The sequence below is a fragment of the Erythrolamprus reginae genome, chromosome 3, assembly GCF_031021105.1.
Source record: "Erythrolamprus reginae isolate rEryReg1 chromosome 3, rEryReg1.hap1, whole genome shotgun sequence".
Lineage (NCBI taxonomy): Eukaryota > Metazoa > Chordata > Lepidosauria > Squamata > Dipsadidae > Erythrolamprus > Erythrolamprus reginae.
In genome coordinates, this window is record NC_091952.1 from 247,188,984 (window position 1) to 247,209,949 (window position 20,966).

The following is a 20,966-nucleotide window of genomic DNA, read 5'->3' on the forward strand; positions in this document are numbered from 1 at the left end:
CACAATGTAGTTGATGGGAACCGGAGAAGGCCAACTCTGTGGGACCTAACTGGTCGCTGGGATTCGTGCGGCAGAAGGCGGTCCCGGAGATAGTCTGGTCATATGCCACGTACGGCTTTATAGGTCATAACCAACATTTTTAATTATGCTCGGAAACACATCGGTAGCCAACGCAGTCCCAAGAAGCAATGGGTGGAAATTAAACAAGGAGAGAAGCAACTAAGAACAAAGGAGAAATTTCCTATCAGTTAGAACAATTAATCAGTGGAACAGCTTGCCTCCAGAAGTTGTGAATGCTTCAACACTGGGAGTTTTAAATAAGATTCTTCTTTTCATTAGACATACCCAGTTCCTGCAACCGTTCCTCATATGTTTTAGCCTCCAGTCCCCTAGTCCTCTTTGTAGCTCTTCTCTGGACTCTTTCTAGAATCTCAACATCCATTTTAATGAGAGAAAGACAGGGATCTTCTCCTCTGGGGCCACACTTTGGAAAACGCAACCCCTTTAGTTTTGCACTCACCCCTCCTTGAGAAAATCCTTTCATTTCCCTCTCATCCGGCCCGCCTAGTTTCCAGGGGCAAAACCATAAATAAATATAATTATAGGTGAACCCTGAGCACAGGAGCGGGGCGTTAAAATTACAGTGTCTCGTGCTGAGGATATGCGGTGAATTTTCCTTTAAGAAATTCCTGGCAGAAGGCAACACAGCGAGGAAAGCTGGAGATCGGGGATGAGTCACCCAAATGAAAGGGAGAGAGAGGAGGGGAGAAAAAAAAGAAAGAAAGGAGGCAGGAAAAGTTATTCCCGGAGAAAGTATGCAGCCGTCCAACCTGACGTCAGAATCTGTCTTTAATAAAGCTTCACCCAGAGTCCAGGAGGAATGACTCCTATCTTCTGTCAACTCGCAGGCTGTGTTAGCGGACTTCGCAAAGGGGGTTGGATGTTGTCCTTCGTCCAAAAGCTGAGTTCAATCCATGTCTTTCACCCTGGCTTTTAGTGATGAAGTGGCTCCTGCCCTGGCTTTTAGTAATCGGCAGCATTTTGCAGGTAAGTTACGCCATCCCTGGTCTGTTTTGGTTTGGCAGCTATGGAGAAAGGGAGAGAAGGAAGCTCATTACGAAAGAGGGGAGGATTTAAAAAGAAAGAAAGAAAATAACTCTCTCCAGGCATTTAGCTCACTGCACGGCGGAGGGAAGTTACAATGAACTCGATCTGTATAGTCTGGAGGACAGAAGGGAAAGGGGGGACATGATCAAAACATTTAAATATGTTAAATAAGGTTCAGGAGAGAAGTGTTTTCAATAGGAAAGTGAACCCAAGAACAAGGGGACACAATCTGAGGTTAGTTGGGGGAAAGATTAGAAGTAACGTGAGAAAATATTATTTGACTGAAAGAGTAGTAGATGCTTGGAACTAACTTCAAGCAGACATGGTCGGTAAATCCACAGTAACTGAATTTAAACATGCCTGGGATAAACATATATCCATCCTAAGATAAAATACAAGAAATAGTATAAGGGCAGACTAGATGGACCATGAGGCCTTTTTCTGCCATCAATCTTCTATGTTTCTAAGAAGGAAAAGACATCACCGCTTTATAGAAACATAGAAACATAGAAGATTGACGGCAGAAAAAGACCTCATGGTCCATCTAGTCTGCCCTTATACTATTTCCTGTATTTTATCTTAGGGTGGTTATATGTATAATTTAAAATTTATTTCATTTATTTGTTTGTTTGTTTTGTCAAGTATGTATTGGTGGTATACAAAGATCTAATATTTATATACCTACATGATACTAGTAAAAGAGAAACATTAGGACAGGGAACGAAAGGCAAGCTGGTGTACTTATGCACACCCTTTACTGATCAGTTAGGAATCGGGTGAGGTCCACAGTGGATAGTCTAAGGATAAAGTTTTGGGGGTTAGGTGATGATACTACAGAGTCCAGTAGTGAATTCCATGCATCAACTATTCGGTTACTAAAGTCGTATTTCCTTCAGTCGAGTTTGGAGCAGTTTACTTTAAGTTTGTATCTGTTGTGTGCTTGTGTGATGTTGTGGTTGAAGTTGAAGTAGTCATTGACAGGAAAGACGTTGTAGCAGATGGTTTTATGGGCTATGCTTAGGTTGTGTTTAAGATGTTGTAGTTCTAAGCTTTCTAAACCTAGGATTGTAAATCTAGTTGCGTAGGGTATTCTGTTGTGAATGGAGGAGTGGAGGGCTCTTCTAGGATCTCTATAATGCCTTGGTAAGACACATAATGGAATATTTCATCCAGTTTTGGTCACTACCACATCTAGAAAAAGGTGTTGGGACTCTAGGAGGAATGCAGAGAAGAGAGAGAAAGATGACGACAGGGCTGGAGGTTAAAATGTATGAAGAAAGGTTGCAGAAACTAGATATACTCTCAATGTATATGAAAGAAAAGATGCATTTGTCAAGAATCATGAGGTTAACTTAATGATTGTCATAGGAGTCAAATAAGCCAGTGATTTTCAACCTTTTTTGAGCCGCGGCACTTTTTTACATTTACAAAATCCTGGGGCACACCACCAACCAAAATGACACAAAATGACACTCTAACACAGTATACATTATACATATAGTTAATAATATAGCAGCTTCAACTACTCGCTGCGGCCACACAATGAGAAGTGCGCGGCAGCTCGAGCGGGGACCTTCCTGGGTGTGGATGAGAGGCGGCCTGCTATTGGTTCATCGCTAGTGGTCAGGATGAATTCTAGAAAGTGATTGGTCAGTGAGCGTTCCCTGTGCCTCCACTCTTCCTATCCCTGATAGCTGGAGGGATTGTGAGGGGAATGTTTATGTTCGGATGGAGGCGGCTGGCGGCGGGCAAGATAAAAGGCCTCCGCGGGCCGTATCCGGCACGCGGGCCATAGTTTGGGGACCCATGTTTAATTTCCCCATGGCACACCTGACCATGTCTCACGGCACACTAGTGTGCCACGGCACACTGGTTGAAAAACACTGAAATAAGCAATGAGGAAACAATCAGTATTAATAAAAATCTTATGGATACAAACAACAAGTTACAGTCATACAGTGATAAGTAGGAGGAAGTGAGTGAGAGCATCTGCACCAATGACAAATTCCTTGTGTGTCCAATCACACTTGGCCAATAAAGAATTCTATTCTATTGCTATTAAATGAACGGTTGTATGTCCGTTCAGGTTGCAAGGACTACCTGTTTAGGCTTGTGCACAATTGGGTGTGGGTGCTCAATACTTCCCTTAATTCTTTTAGGTGAAAGATTTGGTTAATTTATGTTTCTGCCTGGTTTTAGTGAGTTCCCACCCTTTGCATATTTTCGGTTGGAATTATTTAGTTTGCTAAATCACTGGGGTCCTGAAGGCTGGGAGCAACTTCATATGGGAATTTTGTTTTTATTTTTGCAAGAATCAGACTGCTTGCTCTGTCAACAGACAACTAAACCATAAATTGTAACAAATTGTACATCTTGGGTATGAAATCACATTCCATATATTAACCCGGATGGAATTCAGACATTGTTTCTCATCATAGCTTCTTAAAACATTTTGCTTTTAATGCTCTTTCTTCTGTGTTATGGCTGTTCTAGTCTTTCTCTCTCTCTCTTCCCCACCATCCCACGGATGCTGTAGTCTAGATTACTGCAACAAGCAGAGGGTTGGACATGATGACCTCAAGGGCTCTTTCCAACTTTATAATTCTGTTCATGCACCAGTTTATCCAGGGTCCTGGTTAATTCATTCTGAAACTTGCAAGATACTTTGTGTTGTGGCTAGCTCTGGCCCAGCTCCTGCCCCAAGGACTGTGGATGTGGGGGAGACATCCACATGCTGCAGGCCTGTTTTGACCCCGGTGGAATCTGATGATGAAGGCTCCTCTGACCAAGAAGACATGAGTGACAGGGAGGAGGAGAGTGTGGCAGACAGCTCAGAAGGAGATCAATTATCTAGCTCTTCCTTGGATTCAGAACAAGAGTTAATGATACAGCCACGCATGCAGAGAGCGATGTATAGGCAACAACAACTGAGAGATTATTATCAAAGAAAATGAGGCCACCTGTGGTTGGGTGGAGCTGTGGTAATTAGTGAGGCTGCTATCAATAGCAGCCTGTGGGTTTGGCCATGGTGGAGGATTATCTGAGCGTTGTGTTTCGTGCCTGCTTTGCTGACTTTGACCTTTTGTGTGCTGATTCTTCCCCGCTTTGAAACTAAACCAGAGCAAAGTGTGTTTCACTTTGTGAAAGAAGAAGGACTGTGAATTACCTCACAGCTGCAAGCTAAGTATCACAGAACTGATAAGGGACTTGTACAAATTACCAGTTTGTTTGGAGATGAGTGCTCTTTGCTATACCAAAAGAGGGCTTAGTTTAAGTGAATTTTCATTATAAAGAACATTGTTTTGAATTTTCAAACGTGTGTGTGTGTCTGAAATTTGTACCTGTGAATTTTTGGGAGGATTCTACCAGAGAGCCCGACAGAACACTTTGAACCGTCATTAATCAAATGGACTGGCCTACAACAGGTGTACCATGAAGACCATTAAACCAAAAAGACCAGGAGAAGCACAGTGTCATATGCATTTGTCCAACAAGAGCACAATTGTGCATTTCTCCAGCAAAGGGGTGCCGGTGATCATGGAAGATCTACCTTCAACCTCGATTGGAAAAATAAATTGACCCTCCTAACAGACGGTATGAACCGATTGTGCCTCTCTTGCACAAGTCCTTTGGAGAAGCCCAAAGTAGTCATAAAAGTCACAGACAAAGTTATAATCAGAGAGTGTAAATATAGAGCGAGAAAGCCCTGCGTGAGCCCATTTTAAACACACAAACCATCGCCTTGCTAAGGAATTCAAAGCTAAACAATTATAGCCATGCGGACAAGAGATGAAAAGAATTCAGGCATCTCTCTAATATATGTTTTTCTTTGTACTATCAACTGGTCATTTTACTAAGGGTGAGTGCAAGGATCAGTCCAGCAGGCCAATGGTTGAAGTTATGAGCTGGAATATGCCAGCCCTTGCAGAAACATAGAAACAGGCTGGATAACTTGCGAGCAGGTCACTCTTTCAAATGTAAAAATTGAAAAGCATCAATATACAGAACTGTACTGAACCACTGGGCTGTATCGGGTGCTCAGGGAGGAGTAGCACCTCTGGTGTAGGAGCATGTCATATCCTTTTACAACAGCTCATTTAGGGCAGCTTTTGGGGCAATTCGTTCACCTTTGGTCCCCACCTGTCACTCAGCTCTCACCTGTGGCTCCTAGTAGCTGTAACATGTTCAGCGGCCACATCCTGGGCAACAGCTTCTACAGGCTGGTCAAACCAGGCTGAGAGTAGCTGATGGGTCACTGATCTTCAGTGAGATAGGGGCTTGTTGTCTATCCCAAGCATGTGAAGACATATTCCAGTAGATTGATTGATTGATTGATTGATTGATTGATTGATTGGTTGGTTGGTTGGTTTATTGATTGGTTGATTGAATTGAAGGGGACCCTACAGGTCATCAAGTTCAACCCCCTGCCTGAGCAGGAAATCCTACATCATCCCAGCCAAATGGCAGTCCAATCTCCTCTTGAAAGTGTCCAAAGTTGGGGAGTCCACAACCTCCACTGGCAGGTCGTTCCACTGGCTGATTGCTCTCACTGTCAGGAAATTCTTTCTTATCTCCAGGTTGAATCTTTCCTTGGTCAGTTTCCAACCGTTGTTCCTCGTCCGGCCCTCTGGTGCCCTGGAAAACAGTGTGTCCCCCTCCTCTCTCTGGCAACCCCTCAAGTACCTGTATACAGCTATCATGTCCCCCCCAGCCCTTCTTTTTACTAGACTATCCATGAAGGTGGTCTCTGCAAGAGATGTGGTATGCTAAGAGCACAGCAAGACACGAAAGACGCCCTGGTCAACCACTAGGAGAAGGGAAACTCGGACTGCAAACCTCCACTGCCTTGTGGCTGTATCCATCATTGGGAAAGGCCTTCAGGATAAACTTTGAGGCAAAATTCAGAGCTGGAGTCCCAGAAGTAGTTCGTGACTGTGTACAGCCACATTCTGATAACTCCTGTTAGGAAGCTTGTGATCCACTTACATGTGTGTTCAGGTATTGCTAGCTGATTTAGTTTAGAGAATGTCCGGTATGATGGTATTGAATGCTGAACTGAAGTCTACAAAGAGGATCCCTGCGTAGGTCATTGGAGATTCAAGATGTTGAAGGAAGTAGTGTAGAGCCATATTAACAGCATCATCTGTTGATCTATTTGCTTGGTATGCAAATTGCAGAGGGGTCTAACAGTGGATCCGTGGTGGTTTTCAAGTGGAACATCACTAGCCTTTCAAAGGTTTTCATAACTACAGATGTTAGAGCAACTGGTCTGTAGTCATTCAGTTCCTTGATGGAGGGCTTCTTCGGCACTGGGATGATAGTCGAGTGTTTGAAGCAGGAAGCAACATAGCACAACTCTAGTGATTTGGTGAAGATTTGGGTGAACATTTCATTTCATTCCATATGTATTGTATATTGGACAAAGAATAAATAAAAATAAAAACAAAAACATGGGGGCCAATTGGTCAGCGCAGACTTTTAAGCAAGAAGGAGTTATCTTCCCTGGGCCTGGTGCTTTTCCAGGCTTCTGTCTGTATAATGTGACCAGAGCCAGCCTGTAATACTGCATTGTGACCAGGCACCACCAGGGCTCTTAAGGACAATTCAAAGTTATAAAGGCCTGAGAAAATGTTACTTGCAACTCATATTTGCAGGTACAACTGTCACAAACTGTTGCATCAACTTCCTGGTTACAACATGTATAGTCTGGAGAACAGAAGGAAAATGGGAGACATGATTGAAACATTTAAATATGTTAAAGAGTGAAATATGTTTCAGGAGGGAAGTGTTTTTAATAGGAAAGTGAACACAAGGACAGGGGGTCACCATCTGAGGTTAGTTGGGAGAAAGATCAGAAGTAATGTGAGAAAATATTATTTTACTGAAATAGTAGTAGATGCTTGGAACAAACTTCCAGAAGACATGGTTGGTAAATCCACAGTAACTGAATTTAAACATGCCTGGAATAAACATATATCCATTGTAAGATAAAATACAGGAAATAGTGTAAGGGCAGACTAAATAGACCATGAGGTCTTTTTCTGCTGTCAATCTTCTATGTTTCTATGTTTGCAATGCAGGTGCTTCAAAACCAACTCATATTTATAACTAGTTGCAGTGGTTATTCTACAATCACACCATTGCAATTTGTAAGGTTTAGGGCGTTTTTCAGTAAAAAAAAAATAGCAATAGGAATAGCACTTAAACTTATACACCGCTTCACAGTGATTTACAGCCATCTCTAAGCAGTTTACAGAGTCAGCCAATTGCCCCCAATAATTTGGGTCCTCATTTTTAACCGACCTCGGAAGAATGGAAGGCTGAGTCAAGCTTGAGCCGGTCAGGACTGAACTACTAGCAGAAGGCAGAGTTTAGCCTGCAGTAATGCATTCTAACCACTGTGCCGCAGCTGTTCTTGGTGGTGCGGTGGTCATTAAGCTGGAGTCATTACATACATCTGTGATTTGCTTAATGACTGTGTGATGACTTCATGACCATTGTAAATATAGTTATAAAAGGATGACTTGACTTCCAATGTCAACAATTTATAATGGGAATTCTGTTCCCGATTCTGATCATAAGTAGAGGATTATTGGTATGTGTAACTGTTTTGTTGTTGTTAATGAAGATGGCAAAGGAGGAGGAAGAAATGGCATGGATGAGTCCAAACAAAAAGTTGCAAAAAACCCCCAACACCATCCCACTCTCTAACGTAAAAAAAAAAAGACATTGAGACTCAAGAAAGTCCTCGGAGAGGACTAATAAATTATTGTTGTTGTTGTTGTTGTTGTTGTTGTTGTTGTTGTTGTTGTAAAGGATGTTGAGCAGGGCAACCAAGATGATTGGGGGACTGGAGGCTAAAACACATATAGCAGTGTTTCCCAACCTTTTTTGAGCCGCGGCACATTATTCATATTTTCAAAATTCTGGGGAACACTGAAGGGGGGGGTGGGGTGCTAAAGAAAAGTTTGGACAAAAAAAAAATCTCTTCCTCCATTTCACTCTATTTCTCCGTCCCTCTTTCTCTCTCTTCCTTCCTTCCCTTCTTTCTCTCTCTCCATCTCTCTTTCTTTCTTTCTCTCTTTTTTGCTCTCTTTCTCTCTCCCTCCTTCCCCCCTCTATGTCTTTCCCTCTCCCTCCTTCCCCCCTCTCTTTCTCTCTCTGTCTTGCTTTCTTTCCCTCTCTTTCTCTTGCTTTCTTTCTCATTCTCTCTCCCCTCCTTTTTCTCTCTCTCTCTTTCTCTCTCATTCACTACGCCGGCAACAGAGAGAAAAAGAAAGAGAGAGAGAGAGCTGGAGCCCCTCGCCCTCCCAGACCTCCCCAGCGCCCAGCCATGCGCCGCCTCCTGTTAGCCCGGCCGACTTTTCCCTGCTGCCGTTTTCTCTTCATGGCGCAAAGCCACACAGTCCCGGACTCCTGGATCGCTCGCTTCTCTGGCCAGCAAGCCGGCTGCCCGGAAAAGCATCACACTTTTTCAATGCGCGGCACTTTCCTGGGCAGATGGCTTTGCTGACCGGAGAAGCGAGCGATCCAGGAGTCCGGGACTGTGTGGCTTTGCGCCATGAAGAGAAAACGGCAGCAGGGAAAAGTCAGCTGTTTTCTCTTCATGGTGCAAAGCCACACAGTCCCGGACTCCCGGATTGCTCGCCCCAAGGCAGGAGGCGGCAGCGGAGGAGAGGGGACAGATCGCGCCCCAAGGCAGAAGGCGGCAGCGGTGGAGGAGAGTGGGAGGATCGGGCGGGCAATGGGGCAGGGCAGAGAAGCCAGGGGCGTGTTTGGCCGGAGGCACCATGGGGAGGCAGGGGCGGCCGTGGCTCCCTTTACTCCTACTGCCGCCCCTCCCCGCCCCTGCCTCCTTTTTCCCGCCTTCCTTCTTTGGGGCCCAGCAGGAGAATGTCGGATATGGCAGTCCAGCACCGGCAGCACCCCGCCCAGCTGGAGCTTCTCTAGGTCCTAGCTTCGCGGCACACCTGACAGTGACTTGCGGCACACTAGTGTGCCACGGCACCCTGGTTGGGAAACACTGGTCTAGTCTGATGACATGATACCAGTGCTGCAGTATCTCAGGGGCTGCCACAAAGAAGAGGTAGTCAAGCTTTTCTCTAAAGCAACTCAGAATAGGACAAGAAGCAATGGGTGGAAACTAATCAAAGAGAAAAGCAACCTAGGACTAATTTGAAATTTCCTGACAGAACAATTAATCAGTGGAACAACTTGCCCCCAGAACTGTGAATGCTCCAATCTCTTTTAACAAAAACAGATGCCCAGTTTGCCCATTGTACTGGGGTTTTTTGCACGCTGGAATTTCCTGAAACCTCCGGAGTGCAAAAAACAGCACAATGGGCAAACAGGAATTCCATTTTTCCAAACTTCCAGTTTGCCTGGTGGGCGGTGGTTTTTTTGCAATCTGGGGCTTCAGGGAAGATTCCGGAGGGCAAAAAATGCACACACCCCTATTTGCAGATAGGAGAAAGTTGGAGCAAAGGTCTGAACAGGGTTGAATTGGGGTGAGGGCTCTCTCTGTCTCTCTCTCTCTCTGTCTCTCTCTCTCTGTCTCTCTCTGTCTCTCTGTCTCTCTGTCTCTCTCTGTCTCTCTCTCTCTCTCTCTCTCTGTCTGTCTCTCTCTTTCTGTCTGTCTCTCTCTCTCTCTGTCTCTCTCTCTGTCTCTCTCTGTTGGGCATGCACAGAGCAACATGTAGCCTGAACTTTATTCGTTCTGGAGTGCCCTGAGCGGATAAAGCATTTCCTTTCTCTAGGTGGCAGGAGGAGAAAGCTTCTCCCAGGTTCCTCCTCGGGGTGCCCAGAGAAAGAAACACTTTATTCTCTCTGGGCAGTCCAGAGGAAGGAAAATAATCGGGACTGTTTCAATCGGGGCGTGGGACAAATTATTAAAAAGCGGGACCTCTGGTCACCTTACACATGTGCCACAGGTTCACCATGATGGCCTTATACCATTTCAGACAGACGGCTGGCCAGTTTCTTCTTAAAAATCTCCAGGGGTGGAGCAGCCACAATTTCTGAAGGCCAGATGGTTAATTTATTATTTATTTATTTATTTTATTTATTGGATTTGTATGCTGCCCCTCTCCGTAGACTTGGGGGGGGGGGTTAACAACAGTAATAAAAACAGCATATAACAATCCAATATTAAAACAGTTAAAACCCTTATTATAAAACCAAACATACATACAGATATACCATGCATAAAATTGTAAAGGCCTAGGGGGAAAGATTATCTCAGTTCCCCCATGCCTGGCTGCAGAAGTGGGTTTTAAGAAGCTTACGAAAGGCAAGGAGGGTGGGGGCAATTCTGATCTCTGGGGGGAGTTGGTTCCAGAGGGCCGGGGCCGCCACAGAGAAGGCTCTTCCCCTGGGTCCCACCAAGTGGCATTATTTAGTTGATGGGACCTGGAGAAGGCCAACTCTGTGGGACCTAACCGGTCGCTGGGATTCGTGCAGCAGAAGGCGGTCCCTGAAATAATCTGGTCTGGTGCCATGAAGGGCTTTATAGATCATAACCAACACTTTGAATTGTGACCGGAAACTAATTGGCAACCAATGCAGACTGCGGAGTGTTGGTATAACATGGGCATATTTGGGAAAGCCCATGATTGCTCTCGCAGCTGCATTCTGCACGATCTGAAGTTTCCGAACAGTTTTCAAAGGTAGCCCCATGTAGAGAGCGTTACAGTAGTCGAACCTTGAGGTGATGAGGGCATGAGTGACTGTGAGCAGTGACTCCCTGTGACCCTGAAGAATCCTTCCACCTTCCATCATTCAGTCTGATGTGAAAAAATTTCTTGGGTGAGAAGTGAAACGTCTTTGAGGAAGAACCAAGTCCAGTTGTCTTTTGAAAAAGCACCTTTGGGACAGGCACCCTCTAAAGTGAGTCAAACCAAGGCCTTAACCAAATCTAGTTTCACATCCTCAACCCTGACAGGAATGTTAAACAATGATCTTCACCAGACAGAGACCTTGAAGGGGAAAAAAAAACCTCAGATCTTAGACTCAGACTGTGGTGGGGTGAGTAATGAGGAATGAGAACAATGCAAATGAAGACGTTGTAATTAAACGCATGTCTTCATAGGGACAGATTAGGCTGGGTGTGGTAGATGCAGGGGTGGGCCCAGGCATGGGCAGCAGGCAGGACATGGTGAAACGCAACATTGTCTTTGTTATTGTTGTGAGACACCCCGAGTCTACGGAGAGGGGCGGCATACAAATCTAATAAATAATAAAATAATAATAATAATAATAGTTCCACCGGTGGAAATGAAGCTGTGTGCCTAGCTCCAGCTGACTATCCTCCCCTCCAATCCTCCTCGTCCTCCTCGGAAAGCAGCAGGGAGACCAGCACCGGCAGGAGTTGCAGGGGGCCCATTTTCTCCCCCCTCTTTTCTCAACAGCTGATCGGCACCCGTTCACCTAGCTACCCAGCCTGAGGCAGGGGGGGGCGACCCAGGAAGGAGTGTGCGGGAAACGTGAAGCAAATTGTCACCCCAGAGAGCGAACCTGATGAAATTGTAAGTCGAGGACTTAACAGTTCACTTGAACGATGATGATCGTTCGAGCCACTCCCACCTGGTCACATGGCCAGCAAGCCACTCCTACCCAGTCATATGACCATCAAGCCACACCCACAAAATAAGCCACACCCATAGTGTGGCAGTAAAAGTTTTGCCTGCCCATTACTGAGTGGATCTCTCTATGGGGTAAATGTCGGTCTGGTAGTGGAAATGGAACCAAAATATCACGAGGGCATGTGCATGAGATTACGGTGATTTTTTTTGCTTCTGCACATGCGCAGAAGCAAAAGCTCGCAGGGATGTGCCCGCGCACCCACAAGACATGCAAAGGACTAGCTGCCTGCAAGGAGTATAAATCCTTCCATTCCCCACCAATCCAGTCAGAGTTGAAGAAGCTTTTCAGGTGAGAAGTCTTCAAAGTAAAACCATCAAGTCCAGTTGCCTCTTGAAAAAGCACCTTTGAGATAGAAACATAGAAGACTGACGGCAGAAAAAGACCTCAAGGTCCATCTAGTCTGCCCTTATACTATTTCCTGTATTTTATCTTACAATGGATATATGTTTATCTCAGGCATGTTTAAATTCAGCTACTGTGGATTTATCTACCACGTCTTCTGGAAGTTTGTTCCAAGGATCTACTACTCTTTCAGTGAAATAATATTTTCTCACGTTGCTTTTGGTCTTTCCCCCAACTAACTTCAGATTGTGTCCCCTTGTTCTTGTGTTCACTTTCCTATTAAAAACACTTCCCTCCTGAACCTTATTTAACCCTTTAACATATTTAAATGTTTCGATCATGTCCCCCCTTTTCCTTCTGTCCTCCAGACTATACAGATTGAGTTCATTAAGTCTTTCCTGATAACCATGACTTGGGTGACTCAGAACTCCCGAGACCAGTGATGGCAAACCTATGGCACGGATGCCACAGGTAGCACATGGAGCCCTATCTGCTGGCACCCTAACTCTAACTCAACCCCAACATGCACGTGTGTGCTGGCCAGAAGATTTTGGGCTCACACAGGGGCTCTGGGAGGTCCTTTTTGGCTTCCAGAGAGCCTCCGGGGGGATGGGGGAGGACATTATAACCCTCCCCCAGCTCCAGGGAAGCCTTTGGAGCCTGGAGAGGGCAAAACACGAGCCTACTGGGCCCACCAGAAGTAGGGAAACAGGCCATTTCCAGCCTCCAGAGGGCCTCTGGGGGGTGGGGGAAGCTGTTTTCACCCTCCCCAGGCATTGAATTATGGGTGTGGGAATACTTTTTTGGCACCCAAGAAAGAAAAGGTTCGCCATCACTGCCCTAGAGTAAGCCTTCACTGTTTTATGTTTTTCCATGGTGTAATATTCACAATATACCGTATTTTTCTGATTATAAGATGCAGCTTTCCCCACCTCCTAAAAGAGGCTTAAAATTTGGGTGTGTCTTATACTCGGAATGTAGCTTTTTCAAAGCTTTTTCCCCCCAGCCCAAACGAGGTGCTACTCTCTCTGAAGAAGTTTTTTTCCAGCCCTAAGTTTTTGCAGGCTTGTTTTCATTCCTACTCATAGAAACATAGATGATTTATGGCAGAAAAAGACCTCATGGTTAGTGTTGGGAGAACCCAACAAAGTTCGGGTTCGGCGAACTCACCCAAACTTTGCCGTGAAGTTTGGGTGAGTTTGCCGAACCTGCACCCGAAGTTTACCCGAACCCTTGTTTAAAAATAAACAAGGAGGTGGGGAATTCCCCAATTCCTTTTGCTTCCTTTTATTTTTACAGAAAAGGATGCCGCAGCGGCGCTGCAAGGAAAAGGAGGTGGGGAATCCCACGAAGGGATTCCTGGGGTGTTGTGGTTAACTCTGGCCCAGCTCCTGCCCGAAGGAATGTGCAGGTGGATGTGGGGGAGACATCCACAGGCCTCAGGCCTGTTTTGCTCCCGATGGAATCTGCTGATGAAGCCTCCTCTGACCAAGGAAGCATGAGTGACAGGGAAGAGGGGAGATTGGCAGACAGCTCAGGAGGAGATCAATCATCTGTATCATCCTTGGATTCTGAACAAGAATTAATGACACATCCACGCATGCGTAGAGTGATGCATAGGAGACAACAACTAAAGGATTATTACAAGAGAAAATGAGGCCACCTGTGTTTGGGTGGGGCTCCAGTAATTAGGGCTGCTGCTATAAATAGCAGCGTGTGGGTTTGTCCAAACATACCATACATAAAACTACATAGGCGAGGGGAGATATCTACGTTCCCCCATGCCTGATGGCAGAGGTGGGTTTTAAGAAGTTTACAAAAGGCAAGGAGGGTGGGGGCAATCCTAATCTCTGGGGGGATCTGGTTCCAGAGGGTCGGGGCCACCACAGAGAAGGCTCTCTCCCTGGGTCCTGCCAGCTGGCATCGGTAGTGATTTCTGACAGTCTCAAAATGGGTGAGCAGTGTGGTGGGGCAGTAGGAAAAGCAAGTAGGATGCTTGGCTGCATAGCTAGAGGTATAACAAGCAGGAAGAGGGAGATTGTGATCCCCTTATATAGAGCACTGGTGAGACCACATTTGGAATACTGTGTTCAGTTCTGGAGACCTCACCTACAAAAAGATATTGACAAAATTGAACAGGTCCAAAGACTGGCTACAAGAATGGTGGAAGGTCTTAAGTATAAAACGTATCAGGAAAGACTTAATGAACTCAATCTGCATAGTCTGGAGGACAGAAGGAAAAGGGGGGACATGATTGAAACATTTAAATATGTTAAAGGGTTAAATAAGGTTCAGGAGGGAAGTGTTTTTAATGGGAAAGTGAACACAAGAACAAGGGGACACAATCTGAAGTTAGTTGGAGGAAAGATCAAAAGCAACGTGAGGAAATATTATTTTACTGAAAGAGTAGTAGATCCTTGGAACAAACTTCCAGCAGACGTGGTTGGTAAATCCACAGTAACTGAATTTAAACATGCCTGGGATAAACATATATGCATCCTAAGATAAAACACAGGAAATTCTATAAGGGCAGACTAGATGGACCATGAGGTCTTTTTCTGCCGTCAGTCTTCTATGTTTCTATGTTTCTATGTATCTGATTGCAGTTCTTCAGGAATTGTGTGTTGCTGTTTTCTGGACTTTGTTTGTTGATTTTTCACGCCTTTTAAACCAAAGCAGAGCAACGTGTGTGTGTGTGTGTGTGTGTCACTTTGTTGGAAGAAGAAGGGGTGTGAAGTTTCTTCACAGCTGCTAGCTAAGTACTTAATGACTACTTAAGGGAAATTGTACAGACTATCCGGTTGTTTTGGGACGAGTGCTCTTTGCAATACAAAAAGAGTGCTTAGTTAATTTTGAATTTTGTGATAAAGAACATTGTTTTGAATTTTCAAATGTGTGTGTGTCTGAAATTTGTACCCTTGAATTTTTGGGAGGCTCCTACCAGAGAGCCCAGCAGAACAGGGGGCGGGGCTTTGACGTCACAGAGACTCCTTCCTCCCTGTTTCTGCCGGCCAGGAAGTAGTTTCGGTGACGTCAAAGCTCCGCCCCCGGAATCCCATCGTGGGATTTCCCACCTCCTTTTGCTTGCAGCGTCGCAAGTAAAAGTTGGTGGGAAATCCCACGATGGGATTCCCCACTTTCCTCACGGGCGGCAGCGTTTTGTGGTGTTCGACCAAACGCCGAAACCTGAACCCGAACTTTACCCGAACTTTTAAAAAAGTTCCGGTTCGGCAAGTTTGGTTCGCCCAACACTACTCATGGCCCATCTAGTCTGACCTTATAATATTTCTTGTATTTTATCTTAGGATGGATATATGTTTATCCCAGGCATGTTTAAATTTTGTTACTGTGGATTTACCAACCACGTCTGCTGGAAGTTTGTTCCAAGCATCTACTACTCTTTCAGTCAAATAATATTTTCTCACATTGTTCCACATTCCCAACTAACCTCAGATTGTGGCCCCTTGTTCTTGTGTTCACTTTCCTATTTAAAAAAAAACCTTCCCTCTTGAACCTTATTTAAGCCTTTAATTTAACTCCCTCCGAAGATTTCATTTCTACTCCCTCTGAAGAAGATATTATTCAGCCCTAACCAGGGGATAAAATTATATGCTGAAGCTGACCAGACTAAGGATGCTAGCCAGATGAATACCTGATAATATACTGTAGATATTTTCCCTACTTTCGCCCCCCCAAACTAAGGTGTGGCTTATTCTCTGAAAAATACAGTAGCTATTGAATTATAATTGTTGGAACTGGAAATAATGTGCATTGAAAATGTACTTTTGAGATCTTTGCATACCCTGCTTTCAAGATAAACCACAGTCAAGGGTACATCGAATGACCTAAGTGCTAAAGCCCACTGCAACAATATCGCCAAAAAAGCCTCTAGAGTAGTCAACCTGATCCTACGCAGCTTCTGCTCAGGCAACTTCACCCTACTCACAAGAGCCTACAAAACTTTTGCCAGACCTATCCTAGACTACTGCTCATCTGTCTGGAACCCATACCACATCTCAGACATCAACACCCTTGAAAATGTCCAAAGATATTTCACCAGCAGAGTCCTTCACTCCTCCACTCGAAACAGAATATCCTACAAAAATAGACTAACAATCCTAGGCCTAGAAAGCCTAGAACTACAACGCCTAAAACACGATCTGAGCATTGCCCACAAGATCATACGCTGCAATGTCTTACCAGTCAATGACTACTTCAGCTTCAACCGCAATAACACAAGAGCACGCAACAGATTCAAACTTAATACGAACCGCGCCAAACTTGACTGTAAAAAATATGATTTCAACAATCGAGTTATCGAAGCTTGGAACTCACTACCGGACTCAATTGTGTCAACCCCTAACCCCCAACACTTCTCCCTTAGACTCTCCACGATTGACGTCTCCAGGTTCCTAAGAGGCCAGTAAGGGGCGTACATAAGTGCACTGGTGTGCCTTTCATCCCCTGTCCAATTGTCTTTCCTTTTTTTCACCTATCTTATATAGTATTCTCTTCCTTTCATATATCCTCTCCTCTAAGTTCACCGTCACCCTCTTTTTATATTATCACATGTCTATTTTCTTCCTATGTATTTATGTATTGGACAAATGAATAAATAAATAAAATAAATATTTAAAATCCTATCCCCTTGGATCTAACAAGTAAAGTTGGTTTGATTCTTGTTTCAATACTGCCCCCTGATGCTTTGATGTTAGATTACAAATAAGTGGACAGGCTGTGTTGCCAATAACTGCTGCTGATAAACTGTTAAGTCCATCTTGTCACACATCCCTCTTGGATGACATGTATTGTAACAGAATAACAAGAGTTGGAAGTAACCTTAGAGGTCATCTAGTCCAACCCCCTACTCAAGCAGGAGACCTAAACCATTTCAGACAAGTGGTCCTTTAAAAACAAATATCTTTTTAAAAAAAACTTCCAATGTTGGAGCTTCCACCACTTCTGGAGGCAAGTTGTTCCACCGTGGATTTACCAACCACGTCTGCTGGAAGTTTGTTCCAAGGATCTACTACTCTTTCAGTAAAATAATATTTTCTCACGTTGCTTTTGATCTTTCCCCCAACTCACTTCAGATTGTGTCCCCTTGTTCTTATGTTCACTTTCCTATTAAAAACACTTCCCTCCTGAACCTTATTTAACCCTTTAACATATTTAAATGTTTCGATCATGTCCCCCCTTTTCCTTCTGTCCTCCAGACTATACAGATTGAGTTCATTAAGTCTTTCCTGATTCGTTTTATGCTTAAGACCTTCCACCATTCTTGCAGCCCGTCTTTGGACCCTTTCAATTTTCTCAATATCTTTTTGTAGATGAGATCTCCAGAAATGAACACAGTATTCCAAATGTGGTCTCACCAGCGCTCTATACAGCGGGATCACAATCTCCCTCTTCCTGCTTGTTATATCTCTAGCTATGCAGCCAAGCATCCTACTTGCTTTTCCTACTGCCCGACCACACTGCTCACCCATTTTGAGACTGTCAGAAATCACTACCCCTAAATCCTTCTCTTCTGAAGTTTTTGCTAACACAGAACTGCCAATACAATACTCAGATTGAGGATTCCTTTTCCCCAAGTGCATTGTTTTACATTTGGAAACATTAAACTGCAGTTTCCATTGCTTTGAAATTGTATAGAAATTGTAAATGAATTGTTAATATTAGCTACATAAGAATGAATAAGTATTAATGAATATCATGAGAAATATAAATTGACCCTTCACATAACGTCATTGTTTTTAAATGGGGTTTTTTGTTATACGTGTTTGTAAATGATTTCTTTTTTTAAAAAGAGAGAGAAATCAGGAGTCTGTAACTTCCAGATGTTGATAATTGAACATCAGATCTCCAAAGATCAGGATGGTGCAAATCATGTGTGACAATTTGTGGAAGTGAACATTAGGTTTTGAAGGAACAGGATAGGAAAAGTATTGATGTTTTCGAACATCGGTGTTGGAGAAGATTCCCTAGAATCGTGATGGCAAACCTATGGCATTTGTGCCACAGGTGGCACGCGGAGCCATATCAGAGGTCATGCAAGTTGTTGCCCTATGTGAACTCCAGCACCCATGAGTGTACTAGCCAGCTGATTTTTGGTCTTGGGAAGGCCGTTTCGCCCTCTGGAGGATTCCAGGAAGCTTCCCTAAAGCTTCGGAGTGCAAAACACAGCACAACAGGCAAACCAGAAGTCTATTTTCTGAACTTCCAGTTTGTTGGTTTGGCCATTTTTTCATTGTCCCAGGCTTCAGTGAGGCTGGTGTGCATGCACAGGGACAGGAGGGATTCTGTGCATGCGCAGGGCAATGCAGGGGGGCTGCACATGTGTGCACAGGGGGGCTGTGCATGTGAGGGAATGGGTTTGGGCTCATGCACATGTGCTAGCACACCCACCCACACCCTTTTGGCATATGAACCAAAAAAGGTTTGCCATCACTGCCCTAGAATACCATGGACAACCAAGAAGATTAATACTCTCCCGTTTCTTTCTCTCTCTCTCCATTCTCTCTCTTTTTAATCTCTCTCTCTCCTCTTTCTCTCTCTCCTTTTTTCTTTCTCTCTCCTTTTTCTTTCTCTCTCTCCTCTCTCTCTCCTTTTTTCTCTCTCTCTCGTTTCTCTTTCTCCTTTCCCTCCCTCTCTTCTCTCTCTCTCCTTTCTCTCTCTCTCTCCTTTCTTTTTCTCTCCATTCTCTCTCTTTCTCTCTCTGTCTCCTTTCTGTCTCTCTCCTTTTCTTTCTCTCTCCTATCTTTCTCCTTTCTCTGTCTTTTTCTCCCTCTCTACTTTCTCTCTCTCTCTACTATCTCTTCCTCTCTTCTCTCTCTCTTTTTTAAATATCTCTCTCCTCTCTCTCGCTCTCCTTTTTTCTTTCTCTCTCCTTTCTGTTTCTCTCTCCTTTCTCTCTCTATCTCTCTCCTTTCTCTCTCTCTCTCATTTTGCTTTCTCTCTCCTTTCTCTCTCTCTCTCTCCTTTCTCTCCGCCTCTTCTCTCCCTCTCTCTCCTTTCTCCTTTCTCTCTCTCCTCTCTCTCTCTCCTTTACCTCTCTCTCTCCTTTCTCTCTTCTTTTTCTCTCTCTCTTCTCTCCTTTTTCTCTCTCCCCTTTCTCTCTCTCTCTCCTTTCTTCCTCTCCCCTGTCTGTTTGTCTCTCTCTCCTTTTGTCTCTCTCCTTTCCCATTTTTGCTAGTTAACTTTTTAAAATGTTTTCTGATGTTTAATAATTAAAAAACAAACTACATTTAGGCTATGGTGAAGGTAAGGGTGCTCTGTTCTGGGCAAAGAAGTATGGTAAATGCCAAGTAAACTGGAAATTAAGCAGAGTAATCTCCCATCAATATTATGACTTCGTTTAGGAAATTATGGAGTCTAATTTCCCATCCTTTGATTCCCCATATTGAAAAAGAGGGTTGCATTGAAAAGAAAATGGCACTCAACTTTTAGTCCACTAGGTGGTGCCATAGGAAGGGGGAAAGCATATACAGTACTGTACTGTATAGTATTTCTTATTGGTTTTTAGAATGTTAGTTTAGTTTTGTTTCATAGCTTTGATACTATGGCTTATTTCTTATTTCGTCAAATTAATCTTAAGCTTAGTTAAATCTCTTTCCTCTTGATATTTATTATTTAGTTCATTATTGTTGTTATTATCGTTGTTGTTATCGTTGTTGTTGTTATAATTGTCAATACAACACTGCAAATGAGATCACTATGCTGGATTTCGTATTTCATTGCTTTTTTCAGAAATCTAATACGTACTTCTCTCAAAAGTCTGTTTTCAGGGCATAGTTGGTATAAATTCTGTACATGCGCACACGTGCATTCTGGTTTGGGCACTCGGTGCTGAAAAGATCCTCCATCATTACACTAGATCAAGCTGGTTCATAAGAATCTCACATATGAGGGTCGCCCAGAAACTAATGCACCACATTTTTTTTCTCAGCCTACAATAATGGTACAAATGCAAAACTTTAGATATACATTACTTGAATTGTCAGGAGTGCATGTGTAAATTTTGCATTTCTTCAGGCAGATAGCGTAGCTGCAGCAGTGTTTCGAAATGGCGTCTGTAAGTGATGTACATTACAAGCAGCGTGTCGTCATTGAATTTCTCACTGCGGAGAAAGAAACTGTTGGGAACATTCACAAATGTTTGTGTACAGTTTATGGAGAATGTTTTTAGTTTGTTATGTTTTAACTGTTCGACTTCTTTTACTGTTCTGTTTTTATTTTTATTGTACTTATATCGTTGTTGAAAGCCGCCCTGAGTCCTTCGGGATAGAAGATAGATAGATAGATAGATAGATAGATAGATAGATAGATAGATAGATAAATGTTATATGTCTCTATGTTTTATTGTGGTGCTTGTCTTGTCTCTTTTAAGACCTCTCGTACAATATTAAAATCAAATATGTAACAAAATGATAGATTATGTACTGTCTTATTTTAAGGTTTATATATTTAATGAACGTTTTTCTATAAACAAACAAACAAACAAATAAATAAATCTGCAGTCGACAGAAGTACGGTTAGTCGCTGGGCCATAGAACGGGACGAAGATTACGTGGAAAAATAGAGAGTGTAGAAGAAACATAATTCTTTCTTGTTTGTAAGTTTCATTGTGTGCAATAAATAATTACTGAAGGGAAAAAAATGTGGTGCATTACTTTCTGGGCGACCCTCGTACATGAACGTGGGATAGAGCGCACATTGTGATAGCTTGGCACCGCTTTCATGATTCTGAGAGGATCATTGGATTCCAGAAATAGCTATGGCTCATCAATGCACTGTCAAAAGTCAAGATGGAGATCGTGACAGTCAGTGGTGGCAGGAACCCACTGGTGATGCAATTTTTGAAGTTTTTTTTTCTG

The 20,966-nt window shown here is 43.7% G+C and overlaps 1 protein-coding gene across 1 annotated transcript in view; it reads left to right on the forward strand.

The window, feature by feature from the left end:
* Window positions 1-752: 752 nt before the first annotated feature.
* The window catches only part of CCN4 (cellular communication network factor 4), a 30,751-nt gene continuing 10,537 nt past the window's right edge, over window positions 753-20,966 (forward strand). Inside the window, exon 1 of the mRNA XM_070748321.1 lies at window positions 753-1,047. Within this exon, the coding sequence (XP_070604422.1) occupies window positions 1,000-1,047 (48 nt within the window). The 5' untranslated portion in view covers window positions 753-999. The remainder of the gene's footprint in view (window positions 1,048-20,966) is intronic.